The 21,521-nt window shown below is 45.5% G+C and overlaps 1 protein-coding gene across 1 annotated transcript in view; it reads left to right on the forward strand.

The window, feature by feature from the left end:
• The window catches only part of TTC7B (tetratricopeptide repeat domain 7B), a 345,238-nt gene that overhangs the window by 139,819 nt on the left and 183,898 nt on the right, over positions 1-21,521 (forward strand). The window contains exons 7-9 of the mRNA XM_006839635.1: positions 2,959-3,131; positions 9,697-9,760; positions 13,225-13,362. Coding sequence (XP_006839698.1) covers positions 2,959-3,131; positions 9,697-9,760; positions 13,225-13,362 — 375 coding nt within the window. The remainder of the gene's footprint in view (positions 1-2,958; positions 3,132-9,696; positions 9,761-13,224; positions 13,363-21,521) is intronic.

The raw sequence follows: 21,521 nt of genomic DNA on the forward strand, positions 1-21,521 counted from the left end.
GTGGTTCAGGATTGTTTGCTAACATAAAGGCTGGCAGTTTGAATCCACCTGTTGGGTGAAAGACTTGGTGGTTGGCTTCTGTAAAGGCTACACCCAAGAAAACCTCAATAGAGCAGTTCTACCCTGTAACACATAGGGTTGCCATGAGTCCTGGTGTGGTACTGTGGGATAAAGCACTGGACCACAGGACCAGTTTGAACTGCAAAGTCAGTGGTTCAAACTCACCAGCTGCTCTCCGGAAACCCTAAGGCACTTAACAACAACAACACCCTACCTCAGAATTCCGACTGAATAAGACATGAGAATCTGCCTTTTTCTAAAAGCTTCACAGCGGTTCTCTGCTTGCTGAAAGTGAGAAGTTGCTCGTGTCCAGCTTTTCACTGGACGTCAGAAAGCTTCAGTGAATGCTGTTCACAAGACAGGTGCCCATCAGTCTTAAAAACAGTATGATTTGTTTTAGATCCACTGACAATGACAAATTTAGAGTATTCTCCTGAGACTAAAATAGCCCTGGTCTCTTAGTGGGTTGTACGTTGGGCTGCTAGCTGTAAGGTCAGCAGCTTGAATCTACCAGCTGCTCCTTGGCAGAAAGATAAGGTTTTCTCTTTTTGTAAAGATTGACAGTCTTGGAAACCTTATAATACAGGGTCATTGTGAGTCGGAACCAACTTGGTGGCACTCATTTGCTACCACCCTGACACTGAAAAGTTGCCTTGTAAACTCCCTGTGGTGTGAGGCCACAGCAGGAAGCTCTCCAAGTACATTTCCCAGCCAAGTGTGCACACAAACATCAGGCCTTCTTTCAGGACCACCTCACTCCTGCCGCTCTTTCAATTCTGAAGTTATTTGATGCTTACTAACAAGTTTTAGTCTTGGGGTAACTCTGTGGGGTAACGCACTGGATTGCAAAGTCGGTTTGAACCACGAGGTCGGCAGTTCAAGCTTACCAGCCGCTCCTCAGAAACCCTATACAGGGTCTCTATGGCTCTGAACTGACTCGGCAGCACTTAACAACAACACAGACAAATCTGTGTTGGAAGAAGTACAGCCAGAATGCTTCTTAGAAGCCAAGATGAAAAGACTGGGTCTCTCACACTTGGGACATGTTATCAGGAGGGACAGGTCCCTGGAGAAGGACAATATGCTTGATGAAGTAGAAGGTCAGTGTAAAAGAGGAAGCCCTCCAATGAGATGGAGCCGTGGGCTCAGGCGTAGCTGCGATTATGAGGCTGGTTGAGGACCGGGCAGTGGGTTTGTTCTGTTGGGCCTAGAGTTGCTATCAGTCAGAGCAGACGCAACGACCTCTGACAGCAACAACAAACAGGTTTTCAGCATTTAAACTACAACCCAAATATAGTAGGAGTATAACAGGTAAAAGGTACCATCAGGTACATTGATGGTATCTTGTCCATTTCTCTTACCTGTTCTTTTCATGAGCTTCATACGAGCTTTCAGATGACACACCAAGCGTCCTTCATAATTGATAGCACGCTAAGAAGGTAAGATCTTTAAACTATGCAATCACCTGAAAAGCTCCTTTAAGAGAATCTCTCTGAAAGGTTAATACCCTCCTGGATTATGAAATCTAGCTTAAGCAGTCTGTTGCTATTGTTATTGTTAAGTGTTATTGAGTCGGTTCTGACTCATAACCACCCTGTATAAGGTTTCTGAGGCTGTACGTCTTTGCAGGAACAGAAAGCCTCATCTTTCTCCCTCACCTAATCCGTTTCGTAAACTGCCTAGCCGTGGACAAGCAAATGGGCTAGAGCCAAGACTCTTACAGTTTTAGAAACCCTCCGTGGTAGAGATCATCGGGAAGTGAAGCCCCTTGCTTCTGATTTCTTCTTTTAACATTTATGTCTCAGCTATCGTGAGTGGAGGTTATTTTTGCCCGCTGAAGCTTGCAGCAGAAGTCATTAGCTTATATGAGTGAAATGAGATCAAAATGAGACTCTCCTGGAAGATTCAAGAAACAGCTCAGGAGCTGTTCCGGACCGGGAAATGGTGTTCTTATGAGAGAGAACTTTACAGATGGCTCAGTTGGGGATGATAGGAGTGAATTTAACTTCATATTTTTATGGTCGTTGAAAGCCAATGCTGCTTGCTTGGGAATAATCCAGAAAATTTTCCTTTACCTGGTGGTAATCAGAAATACCCAAGCTCCTGATTTGGGTGCATTGTAAGTTTCCTTATGAGGTTGAAAGAGATCTCATTTGCATGCAAGCCTAGCAGAGTTCTGTCTGACGGTGTCAGGTGGGCAGTAATGAATGTTTCCGCCCTGTGATTTGTAAATGCTCTGAGAAAAGAACTTCGCTCAAAGTTGTTATTGTTTCAGGTATGAAAACATTTAGGGTTCCAGAGTATCACTAAGGCAGGGCAGCATTTGAAGTTCATGAACTTAATTTTTTAAAAAGTATTATAATGCCCTGTTGTTGTTGTTAAGTGCCATTGAGTTGGTTCTGACTCATAATGACTCTGTACTGGGTTTCAGTGGATTTGAACAGCTGACCTTGCAGTTGGCAGTCCCGTGTTTATCCTATATCATCACACCAATGTATCATATTTTTGTTTCTTTTGTATCATAAACTGATATAACTTTCATCATGGTAATGGTGACTGTACGGCGTTGAGTAGGTTCCAACTCACAGCGACCCTGTATAGGGTTTCTGAGGCTATACATCTTTACAGGAGCAGAAGGCCTCATCTTTCTCCCAGGGAGCGGTTAGTGGATTCGAACTGCTGACTTTGTGGTTAGCAGCCCAGTGCTTAACCCACTATGCCACCAAGGCTCCTAATTTTCATCATAGATGTTAACAAAAAAAAAGTCTCTAGATCTGTGTCTTGGAATAGTACCTAGAACAAAATGAAAATTGAGACATATATATTGAATGAATGAATGAATGAATGAATCATAGAAAAGCGACTCATAGCTTTGCCTTTCCTGCTTTGTATTCCCAGACAATAGCCAGGCAGTTGGCAGAAATCTTACTGCGGGGTATGTGTGAACAGAGCTACTGGAACCCCCTGGAGGACCCACCCTGCCAGTCACCCCTGGATGACCCACTCCGGAAAGGAGCAAACACGAAAACCTACAGCCTCACTCGGAAAGCTCGAGTCTACTCAGGAGAGAAGTATGGCTGTTGATGGGAACCCTGGTGGTGGTACAGTGGGTCAGCACTTGGCTGCTAATTGAAAGATTGGCTGTTTGAACCCACCAGCCTCTCTTCACAAGGAAGATGTGGCAGTTTGCCTCTGTAAACATTTACAGCCGTGGAAATCCTATGGGCAGTTCACTACAGGGCCATATCCACCCTATGGTAATAGGTGTGGTTTGGTTGAAGTCCTCATGTGTAGATTAGTGGGTAGAAGGGAGACTTCGGGAAAACTCTAGGATGACTAGAAGATCTGCCTCCGCAAAGAGTCAGTTGAACAAGTCTCATTTACCAGTCAAATAGGTTGACAGACTCTTCATTACTTTTCATAACTTCAGCCCATAACTCCGTGCTGGTGGGGACGCTTTCGGTCGGAAAGGGCTCCCGCCTCAGCACTAGCCTGCCATTCTGAGAAGTCATCAGTGGTCTCTGGGATTCTCACTCCATTCATTGTAAGGACCCCAGCGTTACACAGCAATTAGTGCCAACGCTGTTTGCAAGCCAGAGCTAACATTTTTGTTTTTTTCTTTGCTTTGCTAATTCCTTGGTCCTTTTGCTTTTAAAACTTGTTTTAAACAGAACTAGCTATAAAAAGGAGAAGGGCCACATTTGCAAGAGATTGGATGGATAGTGATATTTCTTTAGAATGTCTTCCCTCTTTATTGTAATTTTCAAATTTGGGACTTTGGGAAAAGTGGGCCAGAGAGCCAGAGCAGCCTTAGCATGTGCTGGGGTCAGAGAGGGAGGAGGGAGCCCTCTAAGAAAGGCTGGGGGACAGCAAGGACTGTTGGCTCATCCCTGAGTCCTCCCGGCCAAGCCTTCAGTTCACATCTTTGTCTGTCCTACAGGACAAGGTACCTTGGCCTTTTCTGAATATCCCCATGGAGGAAGGGACTGCAGTCTCTTGGGCGGGCATCAGATTGGTGGAATGGTTGAGAGATTGCGCTCTTGGCCTGCTGCTCCCTAGACCACAGAGAGCTCTGATAGAGATGGGGTTGCCTAACACCCTAACACCTAATACCCAGGTGACTGCAGACGATGGCCACATTTTCAAAGAGGGCAGCATTTCTAAGGCAGTTATCCTCTTCAGTATTTCTCCCCGTCATTGTCTTCTTCAGCTTGTATTTCTTGCATTGATTTAGACAATGTGAGCATTTCTTAGCTTTTCCCTAGACTGGTTTCATCCTTGGTTCCATGGCTTTGTTGAAACATTCATTTACTCACCCCACAGTCATTGTTTATGACTTAGTGCTTATCTGGGTTCATGAAACATCTAGATCCGCCCCCCAACTCTTACTTGAAAAATGATGTTCTCGTCCCCCGTCCCTTGCCCCCATTATGAGCTATTTAGAAGCAGGTTTGGGATTCCTTTTGAAAAAATTATACTTCAATCTAAAAAATAGACTCCAGTTTTATTTCTCTTGTTGACTTCAGATGCTTTTTAACACTCAAGGTTCCAGGTCCACCGAGGGACCCAGTTCTTGCTCCCTCACCCCTGCACCTAATCAGTTTGATGAACAGATGGCTCTCTTGGTTTCTCTATTGCTCTTCTAATGTGACCTCACCTCTTGCAGCCAGAAAAGCTCAAGTTGGGACCACCCAACTTGAACCACTCACACTTCTCCACTTTTCTACTATCAGCCTCCCCGCCCCCAAATGCAGACCTAGAAAATGCAGTTCCTAAGAAGGGAGGCCTTCCCATACCCTGACTGGTTGCTGAATTGCAACTTTCTTTGCAATACCTGCTGTCCTGTCAGTGTTTTTTTGTTTTTGCTCTTCCTGCAACAGCTTTACTGAAATGTAATCCACGTACCATACACTTAAATACAGTTGAATAGTTTTTATTATATTCAGAGTATGCGTCCATCACCATAATCAATTTTAGAATATTTTCATCAACCCCCCAAAAGCCACCCAACCCCTTTTGTTTTGATTTGAATTTAAGATCCACTTGTGAATGTCTACAAAAATAGGCAGATGGGATTTTGATAAAGATTGTATTGATCACTTTGGAGAGCATTATCATCTTAACAGTATTAGGTCTTCTGATCCATGAAGATGGGATGTCTTTCCATCTAATTGTTGTTGTTGTTGTTGTTGTTAAGTGCCGTCGAGTCGGTTCCGACCCATAGCGACCCTGTACAGGGTTTCCGAGGGTGTAAAGAATTACAGGAGTAGAAAGCCTCATCTTTCTCCCGCGGAACGGCTGGCATCTAATTAGGTCTTCTATAATTTCTTTAAACAATGATTTGTAAATTTCAGAGTATAAGGTTTACACTCCATTTGTTAAATTTATTCCTAAGTATTTCATTCTTTTTTATTGTGATACTATAAATGGGATTTTCATTTCTGGTTTGTTCAATGCTATTAGAAATGCAGTTTATTTTTTGTATGCTGATATTTTATCCTTTAACCTTGCTGAACGGATTATAGATTCTAATTTTTATTTTTTTAGTGAATTATTTCAGGTTTTCTGTATAAATGATCGTGTCACATACAGATAGACAGAGGTAGTTTTACTTTTTCCTTGCCAATTTGGATGCTTTTAGTCTGATTGCTTTGGTTGGAACCTACAGTAAATTACTGAATAAAAGTGATGAGAGCAGACAGCAGTGTTAGGTTTGTGATCTTGGAGGTGAGGCAGCTAGTCTTTTCACTATTAAGTGTGTGTTAGCTGTGGGGTTTTGTAGATGGCCTTTACCCAGTGTGAAAGTTCCCTTGTTTTCCTAATTTGTTGAGTGTTTTTATCATAAAAACTAACTGAATTCTGCTGAATTGTTTTCTGCATGTATTGAATTGATATTGGTTCTTGTGATTTATTCTACTGATAACGGTGTATTACATTAACTGATTTTCCAGTGTTATACCACCCTTGCATTTCTGGAATCAGTCCTACTTGGTCACAGTATAAAATCCTTTTTATTTGTTACTGGATTTGATGGCTAGTGCTTTGCTGAAGATTGTGCATCGATATTAGTCAGAAATACTGATTTGTAGTTTTCTTTGTCTGATTTTGGTATCAGGTATAAGGTTTTTATAATAAGAGAATTTTTGACCGATGTGGTTTGACAAAAAAGAGACGAGTTGTGGAGAGGCCTAAGCAGCAAATCCTGATAATCAAGAGGTACCCTTACTTTAGAATTGAAATCCTCTTCCTGCCTTGGAACTTCCATTCTTCCACACCATCCTGCGATTCTGTTTTGGTGTAACTTGGTGTGGGGGCCAGTCTTTTGTCATTCTTGGCGTTCATTCTTTAGCTCTTATGTGATTGGCTGTGGTTCAGAGTTGTCTTTCTCCTGGAATTTCCCGAGTGGTATCACAGCCAGGCCTATTAGGGTGACGTTGGCACAATTATTGGGCCTTAGCGTTGATGTCGTAATTAAATACACATCAGCTTTTTTGCGGGTTGGCCGTGCTCAAGGTCCCCTTTGCTCTAAATTGCTTTGACTCCCAGGTTGTGTAGTTACTCGTAGACTCCCAGTCTTCACTTCCCAGCTGGTGAGGAAAGCAGAGATCAAATGCTGACAGGTCAAGTTGGGTTGAATTCATGTGCATGACTCTATCACATGCAGCTCTTCCTGAAGTAGTTTTCCTATCTAGGAAAAATTTTAGACAGAGCTATTATCTGGGAGCTCTGGCAAGACCATGATGATTGGTTTATAATTGAGGATTCTTGTCCTTGTCCCCAGACTCCTTTGTTGAGTCACATAACATTTGAGTTGGTAAATTCAGCCTTAGTTAGACAGTGGGCACCTTGCCTGAAGGCTACTGGTGAGTCAGTAGCATGGCCATGATTAGACCTCAGACCGTCCCTTCTTAGCCCCATACACTGCCACTGTGCTTCCCCGCCAGCCTGCCAAGGAACTTGTCCTCACTGTCCACTGATCCTCTGTTCTCACTGGCTCCTTGGATTTCCTCCTCTGCCCTTTACATAGCTTGTTCCGGGTCTGTTGTAGTTAATTGCCATCGAGTCAGTTCTGACTCAAGACATCCTTGTGTATGGCAGAAGGAAGCATTTCCTGGTTCTGTGGCACTTTTTGGGTTCCTCATTTTCCCACTCCTCAAGGCTCAGGCCTGGCACCCCAGGATCTCTCTCCATGAGACTATTGATTCCCAAAGAGGAGAATGTCACCCCACACAGTTTGGCCTTCTACCCTGAACTCCACTCTGCTCCAGCTCTACTCAACCCTAGCAGGGAAGCGGGAAGGAGTGGCCAGAAACAGTCTAGAGAATTCATAGATCTGGAGCACTCTAGTTTTCAGGCATGCCCCTTAAAAGCGCCCTCTCTTTCCCCTACACTTCCTCTTCCTGCCGGCCCTTGTCTTTGCTGAACTCAGGAGTACCCATCTTCCCTTCCGGGAAAGGAAGAGTAGAGGAAGAGGAATTAGACTGAGTTAATCTGAAACTTGTTAGCAACTCTAGTAAAAATAACCCGACCAAGCGCTTAGGCAGGCCGGATGGCTCAAATGGAATTTGGAGATGATCCAGGGATGGAGTTGGCCGCTGTTAATTCACAATTAGCATGGGTTCTCTCACTTTTCCATTCATCTGGACAATGCAGAAGTGGCAAGCTATGAAGAAATGTTCCAAGCTGCTGCTTCGTTTGCATGGTTCCAGATACTTGTCGGCACAAGCTGGGGTATCAGGGATGGCGGTCAGATATATAAAGATGTGTGTATGCATTAATAGACAGGAGAGAAAGAAGGTAATCCTTGTGCAAAGACCTTGAAATTCAAAGCCTTTTAGGCTGTGTTTCTGAATTTTGTTGTTGTTGTTAAGTGCCATTGAGTTGATTCTGACACATGGTGACCCTATACAGGGTTTCTGAAGCTGGTGGGTTTGAATTGCAGACCTTGTGGTTCACAGTCTGGTACTTATCCTACAGCGCCACACCAGAACTCAGAATTCAGCATCTTTTAGGCTGTGTCTGTGAGTTGAAGAGGAGAGAAGTATTCCAGCTTCTGAGAAACACTGACCACCTTAAATAGGCTCCATAAAGAAGTGACTGCACCCTGACCTCCCAAAGTCTCGCTTCTCCTTCTCAGCCCTTGTCTTTTCCTAACACGTTAGTCAGTTGGGTTAGAGTAACAGAGGACGGATGCTCCACAGGTGAGGCCATCACATGACTCTGGCCATGCAGAGTTGCAGCACAAGCACCAGGGACACTGTCCTGTTTCCTCAGGTTTTTGTGTGTGTGCTGATGCAGTATCAAACCTGCCAGCTCTTCAGAGAGTACAAGTATTTCTAATGACGTAGGTAACGATTTTATTTTATTTTTTTTTTGCCACGTTCTTAGAAAATCGTCCCAGTTTTTGTAACATTACCTTGTTGTTGTTGTTAAGTGCCATTGAGTCGATATCTATATAGGGTTTCCGAGGAGTAGCTGGTGGGTTTGGACCTTGTGGTCCAGTGCATTGCCCTGCAGTGCCACTCCAGGACTCCAATGGTACCCCAAGGCCGATGGAAATGTCGTCTTTCCCTACCTGTCTTCAGGGAGTTCTCTTAACCATGTTCAGTCATAGAACGCAATCTAAGCACTCCAAGCACAGAGAAACAGCCTAGAGGGAAGGCAGATGGGAGTTATGTGTGGGTTTTTATTGCTCTGTAATTCTGAGCCACCTTGACTTTAAAAGCTTTTTCTTTCAACTTAAGATTGTAGAGTATAGCCAAATTCCATAAAAATAGATGAAAACAGCCATTGCATGGCACCCATAATAAAACATGTATGTTAAAGTAAGGGAAACCTCACTAAATTCTTACAGTGTTAGAGAAACTATTCAAACTCTAAATGGCACTGTGGATTAAGTCTCTGGACTGCAAGGTTGATTTAAACCACAGGGTTGGTGGTTCAGGCTCACCAGCTGCTATATAGGGCCCTGTGAGTCGGAACTGACTTGATGGCATTTAAACACACAAACAAAAAACTATTTCCAGGTTTTCATTTCATCTGAATGACAATATAAGTTCTGCCAATTACCAAGTCCGAAGAGTACTGTTTAGTGAAATCTTACAATTTCTGTCTCCATAATGGGTTTAGGATCAAATTTGTATTCTTTGGTGGTGGTGGTTATGTGCCGTGGAGTTGGTTCTGACTCATAGCAATCTCACACAGGGTTTCTGAGTCTGTAAATCTTTACGGGAGCAGAACGCCTCATCTTTCTCCTGCGTAACAGCTGGTAGTTTCGAACTGCTGACCCTGAGGTTAGCAGCCTGATTCGTAACCACTACGCTACCTGTATTCTTTAGCTAACATTTAATTGTGATCTGAGTTGCTGTCTCTCTAATAGGTTCATTCCTTACGTGGGCATTTAACTTGATTTTTACAGTTTTATGTCATTAAAATGTATAGCTAGAAAGTACACATTCCATAAATAACCCTAGAATTAAGCAAGTTAATTCAAGTTTTCAGATTATGCAATATTTTTCAAGGATTGCATATAAATATCTTGATTCATTTCTGTGCATAGCCATATATTTTATGTTATTTTGGAATTTGCCATATATCACAGTTGATTTTTTTTTTTTTTTTTTTTAATATGTACAGCATTTTTTGTCCTCAAGAAAATACAGAGGAAGCCCTGTTGTTATTGCTGATCAGTGAATCGATGGTAAGTGAAATGTGTTTTTACCTTTTTCTTCCTCTTGCCCGGGTAGTTCCTTTTTCAATATGGCGACCCCTTGAACATGGGTACTCTGTTCTTGAGAGAAGAAGACTTTATAGAGGGGGTTCCTGTGTGGGAGAAACGAGTAGGGGTGTTAAAAAGAAAGATGTTTTTGACTTCTTAGGCTAACAACAGTGTCCCTTGGTGTAGAACAACCTGGAGTGTAGAACTTCTCCTCCTTTAGAGATAGCGCGTATTATCGTGCCTTCATTCACCTGCCAAGTGTTTAATGAGCAAGGCTGATTGTGTGTAGTCAAACTATAGCCAGGACTCCTTCAAAGGGGAAAGGACGCCTCTGAAGAGGAACGTAGACACAGGGTCTGAGTTTGGAGTGGCCGGAGGGAGGATTGGGGAATTAGTCACTGAGCCTTTGGTCGTTGGACCAGGAGCTGATAGAATGACCTGCTAAGTCTTCTGCTTCTGCCGCTGTATCTCCCCATCCTGTGCCTTCTCTGATGTTCCCGTTCTCTCTTGGCTCCTAGGTTTAGGAGGTTCTCGGTGCACAGACCCCAGTCCAAAAAGACGCTCTCCCTTCCCATTTCTTCTTCTTGGTGGTAGTGAGGTACCCCTTTCTGCTTCTGGAATGCCTCATAGGATGGCAGAAACTGACCAGTCCCCTCATCAGGGCTCCATGTACCTTATTTGCATAACCTCACCCTCCATAAGGGTGCCAGGCACCTTACTTGCATTATTAGCAAGCTGTCCAATACCCTAGGTGGGTCACAAGCACCTCATTTCCATTGTCTCTTCCAGCCATTTGGTGGGATTACAAGACCATGGTGAGCAAGGCACCACCGCACCACACCTCAACTTCTCTGAAGGAAACCGTAGTCTCCTTGGCCTGTGTTCCCTTGGTATCCCGTTGGAAACACAGGATGGTGTCATTTACATGCACTTCTCTACCTTGGCACAACCAGAGAAGGAGCCCTGGCACCTGGTGGCGTCAGTGACAAGTTTTTCAGATGAACCAGTCTCACTGTGCTCCATCATCTCCAGCTGGTGTCTGTCCTTCTTTCCTCCTCAGTTGGGTTCTTCAAACTTTCCAGTCGGTTTCCTTTGGGTAAACTTGGTTAGATGCCCTCAGTGGGTTACAGTATACATGCTGGGAGTGCCTGGTGAGCAGACCTTTTAGAATTCTTGGACAATTCTGATTGAAAATATTTTTGTCCCACTGTCAGCCTCATGTGTTGTACTCTGGAATTTGGACAACACGACTACGTGTCAAAATGCTCGAAGTGTAGATATCTCAAAAATCTTGTCGCTAACATTCCTGTGCTTTACTTGAAGTGCTAGAAGCAAACCATACTCAAGGTTGAGATCCTCTGGCGTCTATCAGATTTGCTTCCTGGTATTTAATTTTCAGAAAATCTCTTCAGGGGTTGGTAAAATCCAATGACATCATTAGTAAATATGAAATGCTAGGTTTCCAACCAAAATGAGTTTGTGCTGCCTGTAAGCCCTTCCATAGCTATGTAGGCAGACATGGAAAGGAACTTGTCTCCAGAAGCCTTGCTTTGTGTTCTTTGGCTTTCTGATTTTTCAGAGTTTAGCAGAAAATGGATGTGCCCAATTTCAGAACCAAAATGAGAATTGCCTTTTTTTCTTCTTCTTCTTCCTCCTTTTGCTGTCTGAGCAAATTATATTCTGCATTGAATCTGACTTTAACTTAGAAACAGAAATGTGTCCAAAGCCTCTCCGCCCACAGAAGTCATTTGCAAATGTATTGCTCTCTCTTCGCAAGTCACTCTGGTTTTCCCCAAGAGAAAGGGGTTATCAGAATTATATTTGCTAGACAAAATTCTGAGCTATTTATCATTTGTGGATCTGTTTAAGATTATTCTACCTTTTTAATGAAAATCCTCTGATAGGCTTTCTCTGAAAATTAAAAAACAAGCGCACTCGCTATCATTTGGGAATCTCAGAAAAGTATAATTGCTCCATTTTGCTCTCCTCTAGGCATTGGTCTTAGTAAGGAATATTTATAGCCAAATAAATCAAATGAGCCCACTCTCAGCCATCCCTTGTTCCTCCGAGCTGCTTTCATTGGGTTCAAAAGTCACTCCTACCAAGAAAAATTTCGAATGAAATCTTCAAAAGTAGGCTTGTTTCCATATGAGATGACTCACTTGGTAGGAAGTGGCCTGTCGTACCTATTCCTATTTGTCTGTGACATTTAAGAGCAGAGAGTTTTAAAGTGAGTAAGTACTCATGGGTGGCTGTTAATCAGTGCCTTGGGCTCACACACAAAGCCAGCGTGTTTTGCCTCATTAGTGAGAGGGAAGGCCTTCTGAATGTCAGGCAGGAAGAGAAACATCAGGCTGCCTGGGTAAGCGGCCCCTGCTCCCCACCTGCCACCATCACAGTAAAGACCAAGGAGCTCATACTTGTCTCTGGGGACACCTGTTAATTAGCAGGCAGAAACAGGCAGGTGACATTTAACTTTCTGGCACCTGACCTCTCCGCTCAGGGAAAATGAACCTGTAATGCAGGTAATATGTCTCCAGGAACCTGTAAAGAAATTAAATCTCGAAAGCAGTGAAAGCAACTTGCCGTGAAGAGCACTTGGTTTCAAGATCCAAACCCAGACCAATCGCTGTCGAGTTGATTCCAACTCATGCCCAGCCTTTCTCTGTAGTTTGAACCACACACCTTTAGATTGGTAGCTGAGTGCTTTAGCTACTGAGCTACCTGGGTCCCTCGCTGATTTCTAGATGGATGAGGTTAATAAGCTTGAGTGTGTTCCTTTCTGTGCTAAGCCATGGAGAGAGATGTGAAATTGGCAAGGTGTTCTCTTGGGTCATCTGTGGCATTATCATTTAAAATAAAGATCTGTTTGCTTCCTGCTTCTCCTCATATATCTGTTCTGTGCTTCCCTGACCAAGATTAAATTCGTCTTTGTGTTGTATTCTAACAAAGAGGTCAGACAAGGACTTGAAGGTTAGCCCTGGTGATGGAGGGAATGTATGAAACCTCCTGGTAAGACCAGTGGCACTTGATGATCCTCTTTGGTGATGGGAAATGTGCAGCTGGGAGTTTTCTCTGCTCTTTAATGTAGAGCAGAAGCAGGACTTAAATGTGAGGGGCAGTGGGGTCTCCCTTAATGTCTGGTCCTGCTGTCCCAGAGCACAACCACGTCTGCAGAGAGGTTGTCTAAGTCCTGGTGAAATCACCCTGTGTTGCACTGGCTCTCAAAGTTTCCTTCAAAGGCCCACCAATAGGAAAGGTATCCTCTGGGACGGTCCTTCCAGGACGTCAGTGTGTGCCCTGGTGCCCTGGGGATTCTTGGCGAACCGACAGCCCCCTGCTTCCTTGCCTGCAGGCCATGAGTGAACTCGAGAGGCAGGAGGACATGAAGTGATGCCGTGTACACGGACTGGCTCTCCATCTGCTTCTCGCCTTTGTTGTTTCAGGCCAACCGGGACGCTGTGCTGAGCAGGATCCCCGAGCACAGGAGCGACCGCCTCATCAGCCTGCAGAGCGCCTCGGTGGTCTATGACTTGCTGACCATCGCTCTGGGGAGAAGAGGCCAATATGAGATGCTGTCCGAGGTACCTGGTCTGGTTTCCTGCTGGCGGTGGGGGGTGGCAGTGGTGTCGAGCACTTGGAAGAGCCGTGAGCTGAGGTCCTGAGCCCCTCCAGGCCCTGTCACTCCCAGCCACACCACTTTGGTCCAGTCCCTTAGCTGTTACGGAGGTTCTAGTTAAATGATCACATGATGGGATCGACCAGCTGCCATTCATGCCAAGTGAACTGACAGACCTACCAAGCCGGGAGTTTCTACTGTGAGGGAAGGCAAACATTTCTCAAGTGGTTTCTCTGTCAGAACAGTTTCCATCAGAGCCCCAAAGTCTGTGGTCTGTGTTCCTCACTTTCTCAGAAACCTGTTTCACTGAAAATCAGCGTGTCGCTCTATAAAGTTCCAGGTCATGTGTTCTGTCAGGTTAGCTGGTGCCAGCGGCTTCATGGGGAGGAAACACCGGCTCCTTTTAGTCTTGCTCTGGTTCAGCGAGCCTAGTACATTCTAGATTCTGGGCCAGTTGCTGCGTGTGTCCACCTGTCATCTTACACCCCAGTTTCTCAGAAGCATTTGGACTGTTTTGCAAGTTTCAGAAGAAGCTGGTTAATCCTAGGCTGGGCAGCAGCGTTACCATATAATGCATCCTTAACGCTGCTGCCCAGTCAGAGCTCAGTTAGCAACAAGATCATTTTGTCTTTTCTTGAGCAAAAACAACAAGGAAGAGAAAGGAAACAACAGTGCTTTGGGTGAAAATGAACTTTTTCATGTTATTTATCTATCTCTTTCTAAATTTATGCCTATTGCAACAGCCTCTGAGCACCAGCACAGGGAATGAGATACAGTAACAGATTGGCTGAAGTCAGATTAGCACCCGTCTCACCCGCTAGTCTGCTGGTGCAGCTCCGCATTGGACAGGAGCTCAGGGGACAGATGAGGCTGTGTGGCATGAAGCTTTTTTGAATCTTTGGTTTGGTGACTGTACAGGGCAATGGTTACTCAGCCTACCATACCAAAAAAACCCCAAAATAACCCCTCATAATCCACCAAAATCAAGCCATGTGTCCAGATGCCCCTGTCACACATTGGTACACCCCCTGGGACAATGTGATCAGCCCAGATGGTGATCCCATGGGGCTCTTGGTTTTCTGTACTGTGGAAGGCTCCCTCCTCCTACCTCCTTAGTGCCTGTCTCCTGTATCCACCATGGGCCCATCTCTGGGGGAGGTGCCGTCCAGCTCACTGCTGGGTTCTCTTCCGGCAATGCTTTCCCACAGACCGACCACTTCCCACCATCTTTTTGGGCTCAGGGTTGAGTGTGGTTTGAACGTGTACTTTTACCCCATCCTTTAGCAACATAGCGTTTCCTTTACATGAAATCTGCCCAGGTCTGAAACTGGTGTGAGGACTTTGAGGGGGTCAGCATAGTGGACAGGCCGGCTGGCCCTTGCCTATGGACTTCTCATCATTCCATGAGTGACTTTGGGAGTCATCTCTTCCTTTGTGAGCCAGCCGCACCAGAATGCTCCGGTGTTGTTTACCCAGATGATAATCATCTTTTTATCCAACGTAGCATCTGCCTTATGGGGGGGATGTTACACACACAGGCCACTGAGTCGGCTTGGTTGCCTGAGTCTTTGAAAGTCAGAATTTTATCATACATGGCCCATTCAAAACGGTGGCCGCAGCACCACAGGTAGCCTGGAAGGTGTTATAGTGAGAGCATGGGAGAAAGAGGAGCTGTGCTTTGTCGGTTAAAAATACAAATCAATTGATCAGATATTTAGAATGGAGACATTCATTTCTTAAGCACATGTGTACAAAGGGGCTTCAAAAAAGTCCATGGAAAAATGGAGCGAACAGGTAACAGGATTTCCCCGTGAGCGTTTTGAAGTCCCCTCGTAGATGCCCTGGCCTGTTCTGTGCAGGAGCTGTGATTAAGTACTAGGGCTGCAACCATGACAAAGCGTGGCACCTACCCTCACTGCAGCTGGAGGCAGACAAGCACACAGGCAGTTACTGTCCTTTCAGACCACTCTGGTTCTGCAATGGCTAACAATGGGTTTCAGTACCGACTCCTGCCTTTCCTGCACTTTCTACCTTGCCATACAATAGGAGTGTCCTCACAGCAAACATCTGACCATCATGTTGTCCAGATCTCTTAACCAAAACAGGAAGTGTCATGGGAAGGATGAGCATTCCCAGCATCTGGATAACCCGGTCCACCTTTTGCTGAGCATGGACCCTCTGTGTCTTGGTCCAGGCCACATCAGTGTCTCTTTCCCCCATCTGCTGGGGTTTTGAATCCATTTGGCCTTCTTTTGGTTTGGTTTTCCTTCTCAGCTTGGACTTCCATTCCCTCAGGACTTGATGGCATAAAGAGTTAAGTGGTCAGATACTAGCTGAAAGGTTGATGGTTTGAACCCATTCAGAGATGCCTCTGGCTTTGGGAAGGTCACAGCCTGGAAAACCCCATGGAGCACAGTCCTACTATGAAAAAAACTCACGGGGTGGCCTGGACTTGGAATCAACTTGACAGCAACTGGTTTGGTTTTTGCTTTTTTGAGGTTAAGATGGATTTTATGCTTCCTATATTCCTTTCTTTCTTAGAGTCCTGGTATGGTGCTGTAGGATAAGCACCGGACTGCTGGCCACAATGTCAGTGGTTCAGACCCACCACTCGCTTCTCAGAAACCCTACCAAGGTCCTTATGTGTCGGGACAGACTGGGCAGCACCTAATTACAACAGTAGCAACAGATTCCTTCTCTGGGGCCTACAGATGTTAGTGATTCTTCCTATTGTCATTGGTCCCAGTAGGATGCCACGCTGCCTTGTCAAAATCTCCTGCACCGGAGCTGGAGCTGGGTAAAGCACAGGAGTGGTACGCTGCCCTTTTGCTCAGAAGCAGAAATTCTTTTTGTTTGTTTGTTTGTTTGTTTTCCTGCTGCCTTTTACCCTCCCTCTCTTTTTGTTTGGTTTTGGTTTTCTTCCCATGGTGAAACTGACTTTATTGTGTACGTTTCTGTCGTATGCAACAACTGCAGACTCCTTGAAGACTCAGATAAACCGGTGCACAGAGGAAAGAAAAGTCAGCTAGCTTCCCACTGCTCTGGGGTAACCACTGTTGGCAATTTGGAGACCTCCTCTTCATGGGTCTTTTATGAATGCATGCGCACATGTTGATGTAACACTGGCTGTTGTATTGTGGGTATTCCCCCTTACCCTCCCCACTATTCCCCCTTACCCTCCTCCCTTTTGTTTGCAATCCCCCCATCCCATTCTTGCCTCTTCAGCATCAACGTTTAGTCCAGGTCAGCAGCCTCATATGTCCCCAGGGTGGGGGCCTAGGCTCAGAGAGCTTGGGGTTGAGGTTTGGATCTGTCACCTAATTGTGACAAGTCCCTCCATTTCTCCCGTAAAATAGAGATGATCATCAAACAGATCTCAGAAAATGTCGGGGATTCTGTTCAATTAGAATTCACCTCAAATACTCAGAGCATAATCTAGCGCTTAGCTCTCCTTCAGTGCCCAGTGTGTGCTGCTTCTGCTGCTGCTAGAGCAGTATGCACAGAGTTCCTGACCCACCGGAAACACCAAAATACACCGAGAAAGTGATTTTGCCTTCAAGAGACATCGATCTAATTAGGAGACCTGATTGAAAAACGCATGAAAATGTAACTGATTAGAAAAGACCTAGTCAATTAAGATACAGGAAGGCATGCGATGTGCCCAGTGAACTGGGTATGTCAATTGCAGCAGAGTTTGCTAGATGGGAGCGCCGGAGAAAGACTGTGAACAGCTGCTACGTGAATTGGAACTTCAGAGCCTGATAGGGAGAAAGTCATCGTACTGAGGACACACTCTATCCACAAGATCTTGGAGGTGTGAGGGTCTGAGGCCTGGGGGTGCAACAGGCGTGGGAGGAACAGAGGTTGGGCAAAAAGCCTAGAACTTGAGGGTCCACACCAGGCCGCCTGGGCTGACTCCATCCAGAGCCCTGCTAGTGGGATCCAGCCATGGATCAGGTCCTCTTGACTGTCATGGAGACCCTGCATCCATCTCCTGTTCCAAACCCAGTGCCGTTGAATCAATCCCAGCTCAGAGCATCCCCGTAGGACAGGGTAGAACTGCCCCATAGGGTTCCCAAGCAGAGTGCCACATGGATCTTATGTAGAGTGGCTGGTGGGTTTGAACCGCCAACCTCTCAGTTCACAGCCAAGCACTTTAACCACACCACCATTTGCTCTTTCTTCACAGAAACTAAGACCCTGGGTGAATAGGAGAGTTAACACCCATCGGGCTGTGGTCAGAGACGAGGGCTTTGTATTTCCCTACCTTCCTCCCTGTTCTTGGGCCCATTCAACATGGATCAGCACATCCACAGCAGACCCCACTGTTTGCCTTCCTCATGGTCTCCTCTCCTCCCGACGTTGTCCCCTAGGGCAGCAGATGTGTTGTGCAGCCATGCGTGGACCAGCCTTTTCAGAGCAATGCCTCCGGCAGAGGCGGCCACTCTCTGTCTCTGTGTGTACCCACACGATATCTCCTGTTCTTATCTCATTCCCAGGGCACTGGTAGTGGGCAAGGGGCATTGTACTGAGGACATACAAACCAAGGGTTTAGTGTGTCCCCATCCTGACAGGTTTAAATATAAATACCATGTTTACCATATCTCCAGTGCTATGCGTTTTCATGTTTTTAAGGACTAATTGTGAACCCCCGCTGAAAGGTTTGTGTAGGAAGGAACACTTCTTTTTTTTTTTCCTTTTCCCATCAATTTAAACAGCAGCTCCAGTTGGCATGGCAACCTAAACTATTAAAAGTAAAGCGACAAGCTCTGTTTTTTAGAATGAACCCAGGCTGCTGATGAGGATTGTTTCTGGAATTTGACCGTTCCATTTTGGCAGACTATTACAGGGTCCTTTCAGAAAGGTCCCCACATGTCCCCTTTCTGTAGACATGGCAGCTCTCCAAGGGCATTTTTTATCTTTTCCATTGGACTTGGGATCATTTGTTTATGGTGAATCTCAACCACACGCTAGCTCTGTGTATAGAACTTTCTGGCTAGTGCTTATACCACAGGAACGTTCATTCACACAACCCTAACCTGAAACACTTACTAGAGAGTTTTGTGTATGACTCTTGAACGTCGATTTTGGGCTGCCATTGGTTACTTTACGGACCTCACGCTCCCCGACTTGTTCTGCAGAATCTGGCAGTGACTTAGATGCTAAGGCCCCAAGATGGCACTGTATGTGTGGCTTGGCATAAACTGAGACGGAGACTTTTAAGAAAGGCAGGCAGAGCCTTTGGCTCATGGTGACAGTTGTTGCAAGTTGCTACTGAGCTGTCTGTGGCTCATGCTGACCTTTGGTGCACAGAACAAAAGCTCATGGTGGACACTCGTTAAATACTGAAACTAGTGCGTCACAGCTGTGTACACTCTGTCCTGCTCCCTTTTCCTTAGGTTGTGTAGGTAAGTTGTCCCTCAATGTGCGCTGAGCACATGTTACCCAGGAACGGCCAAAGGTCAGCCAGGAAATAGGCAGCAAAGAGCTGGGCCCTGCCCCAGGGTACAGCAGTTCCCTTGTCTGTCTGGTTCAACATTGTGGAGCACCCCAGTAGGGGCTGCCTATGTGGTACGTATATGCAGGCTGGCCACCTCAAAGAATGTCAGCCTCTGACCTGGCCACTGGTACTTACAATTTCACCATGAAGGAAGCTTTGCTCTCTCCTTGTGGCCCTCAGTGCAGATGAAAGCACTCTGGGATGGAGCAGGAATGATTTAAACCGTAGGATAGTGTAGTTTAGAGAAACACAGTGTCTCATTTGGGCATCAGATCGGACTTAGAACCTCAGCACTGCTACATTACGTGCAGGAGGTGAGCTTGAGAAGGCTCCTGTACCTCTCTCCACCTGTCCCCATTTGTGGACAGTTCAGATAATAGTATCTACATCCAAGGGCTATTGTGAGAATCACAGAGCTAATACCTGCAAAGTACTTAGCGCAGTCTCTGGGAAATGTTACTACTATTATTGGTAGTGCTAATCATCTCCGTTCTAATGTCAAAAGCCCCTTTTGACCCTAAGGGAGGAGGGATCCATAGTGAAGTGACAGAACTCAGTCCTGGGGTCAGGCAGACCCTTGGGTACAAATCCAGCACTGTGGGTTAATGCGCTGGACCGCAAGGTCAGTTTGAACCACAAGGTTGGTGGTTCAAACTCACCAGCCGCTTCTCAGAAACCCTACACAGGGTCGCTGTGAGTCGGGACCAACATTACAACACTTAACAACAACAACAATCCTTTTCTAGCTGGGGAACACTGGGGGAAGCATTCTGCTTCTTAGAGTTCAGTTTTCTGTCCTAGTCTACCCATGAGAAGACTACAATTATTTGGAAGCGATAACAGTTTGCTTAATTGTGATTCAAAGTTAGTATTTCTGCTTATCAGATCATTTGTCAGTTTTCATCCTTAAAAAATGATTCTTAGCATCTGGGCTCTGTGGAAACAGGCAGTAGACTGGATAGTCCCCTGCTTTAGCCCCTGCTGATAGGACATGGCCGCCAGGTTCTTGGCATGGACCTCTTTGAAGGTACTTGCAGAATTGATCCTAACACTCTGGAAGTGTTCACCCATCTCGCTGTCCTTCCATCCACATGTATTCCTTCATCCAAGCATTTATTGAGCACCTGCTTTGTATGTGACCCATCACTGGACTGGCACATTGTAGACTCCTTTCTGCCATCTATCATCTTTGCATGGTTGGAGCAGCTGCAACCCTGGTGGAAGGGCTAAGAAGCTGGTGGCCAAGCCAGGGAAGACAAGTGGACAAACAGACCAGAAACAGGGAGGTGCGAGGCAGTTGAAAATAGAGGGAGAGAGTAAAGACACGAAATGCCCATTTCTTGAACTGACTGATTGCTTCTGCAAGGATCACAAAGAGGAGCTGCCTCAGCAGGACAGTTGGTGAAGTGGTGTCTGAATAGGGCGCTGGAGGTCTTCCATCCATTGTGCAATCTTGGTCAAGTTGCTTCATGGAGTTGAAATCCCGCCAGTGGGTGGCATCCAGCATTCAGATCTGGAATAGAATGTCCAGGGGCCATGGTGAGATGTTCCTTTCATTTAAGCATTTGCTAAAGCAATAAAGCTCTGAGCTGCCTCTACTTGGAGCAGTATTGTTGTTTTAAAGGACAAAGAGAAATGAAGAGAGACGGGCTGTTTGCTCATTTTTATTTGCGACATAAGGAGCCCTGGAGGCACAGTGATTTTCAGCCCTTGGCTGTTAAACGGAAGGTTTGTGGTTCAAGCTCACTGGCCACTCCAGGCGAGACAGATGTGAGCACATGCTTCTGTGGGGGTTTCAGCCTAAGAGACGCTGTGGAGCAGCTCTGCTCTATCCTGTAGGGTCACTATGAGTTGGAATTGACTTCAAAGGAGATGGGCTTTGAGTTTTTAAAACAAAGGGAGGAAACTTGAGCAAGCCTTGGCATCCTTTATATTCTCTCAAAGCTGGGGGAGGAGGGACTTCTTCTTTGTAGCTGAGAGTCCTGTAAGGATGCCTTTTATACCTAGCCATCCTAGGTCCTAGACTCCTTTTTTGTTTTTGTTTTTCAAGTGACTTGAGTGATAGTTTACATGGGAGAACATCAGTTTTACACTCATCGTTTCATTGCAGTGATTACAGTCTCCTCCGTGCATCATCATTCAACAGTATTTGCATCTATTCCCTCTGTTTTTTTGTGGGGGAGGGAGGGATGCATGCAAAAACACTTTGGAATATATAATAATTTAGACCACCAAAGGGCACATTCTGCAAGTCTGCCTCCTGGCCGCCAGCACATAGCCTCTCTCTTTTCATGTGGCTAGAGTCCTCAGCTGCTCTCTCTCTCCATGTCCTCATCTCTGTCTCCATATCTGCTGTCCCTGCTTCTCTGAATATACTGTTCCACAGTCCGCTCGTGCTCTTCTCCCTTGATGGCCCTAGGGTCCTCTGTTCCTGGACTGTAAGATTAACTTCTCCCCTCTTTTTGTTATAAAAATTCTGCTTTTACAGTTGTGACAGTTGCAATTAGTCATTATAACAGTTATTCACTGTTGAATCATATGAATCTTATTCCTGTCTCCTTTCACCAGACCCATCTTGACAAGATGAAAACTATTCAGTGGGAATTCTACTTTCCCCCTCCCCC

The sequence above is a fragment of the Chrysochloris asiatica genome, unplaced genomic scaffold (genome assembly GCF_000296735.1).
Source record: "Chrysochloris asiatica unplaced genomic scaffold, ChrAsi1.0 scaffold00025, whole genome shotgun sequence".
NCBI classification, from domain to species: domain Eukaryota; kingdom Metazoa; phylum Chordata; class Mammalia; order Afrosoricida; family Chrysochloridae; genus Chrysochloris; species Chrysochloris asiatica.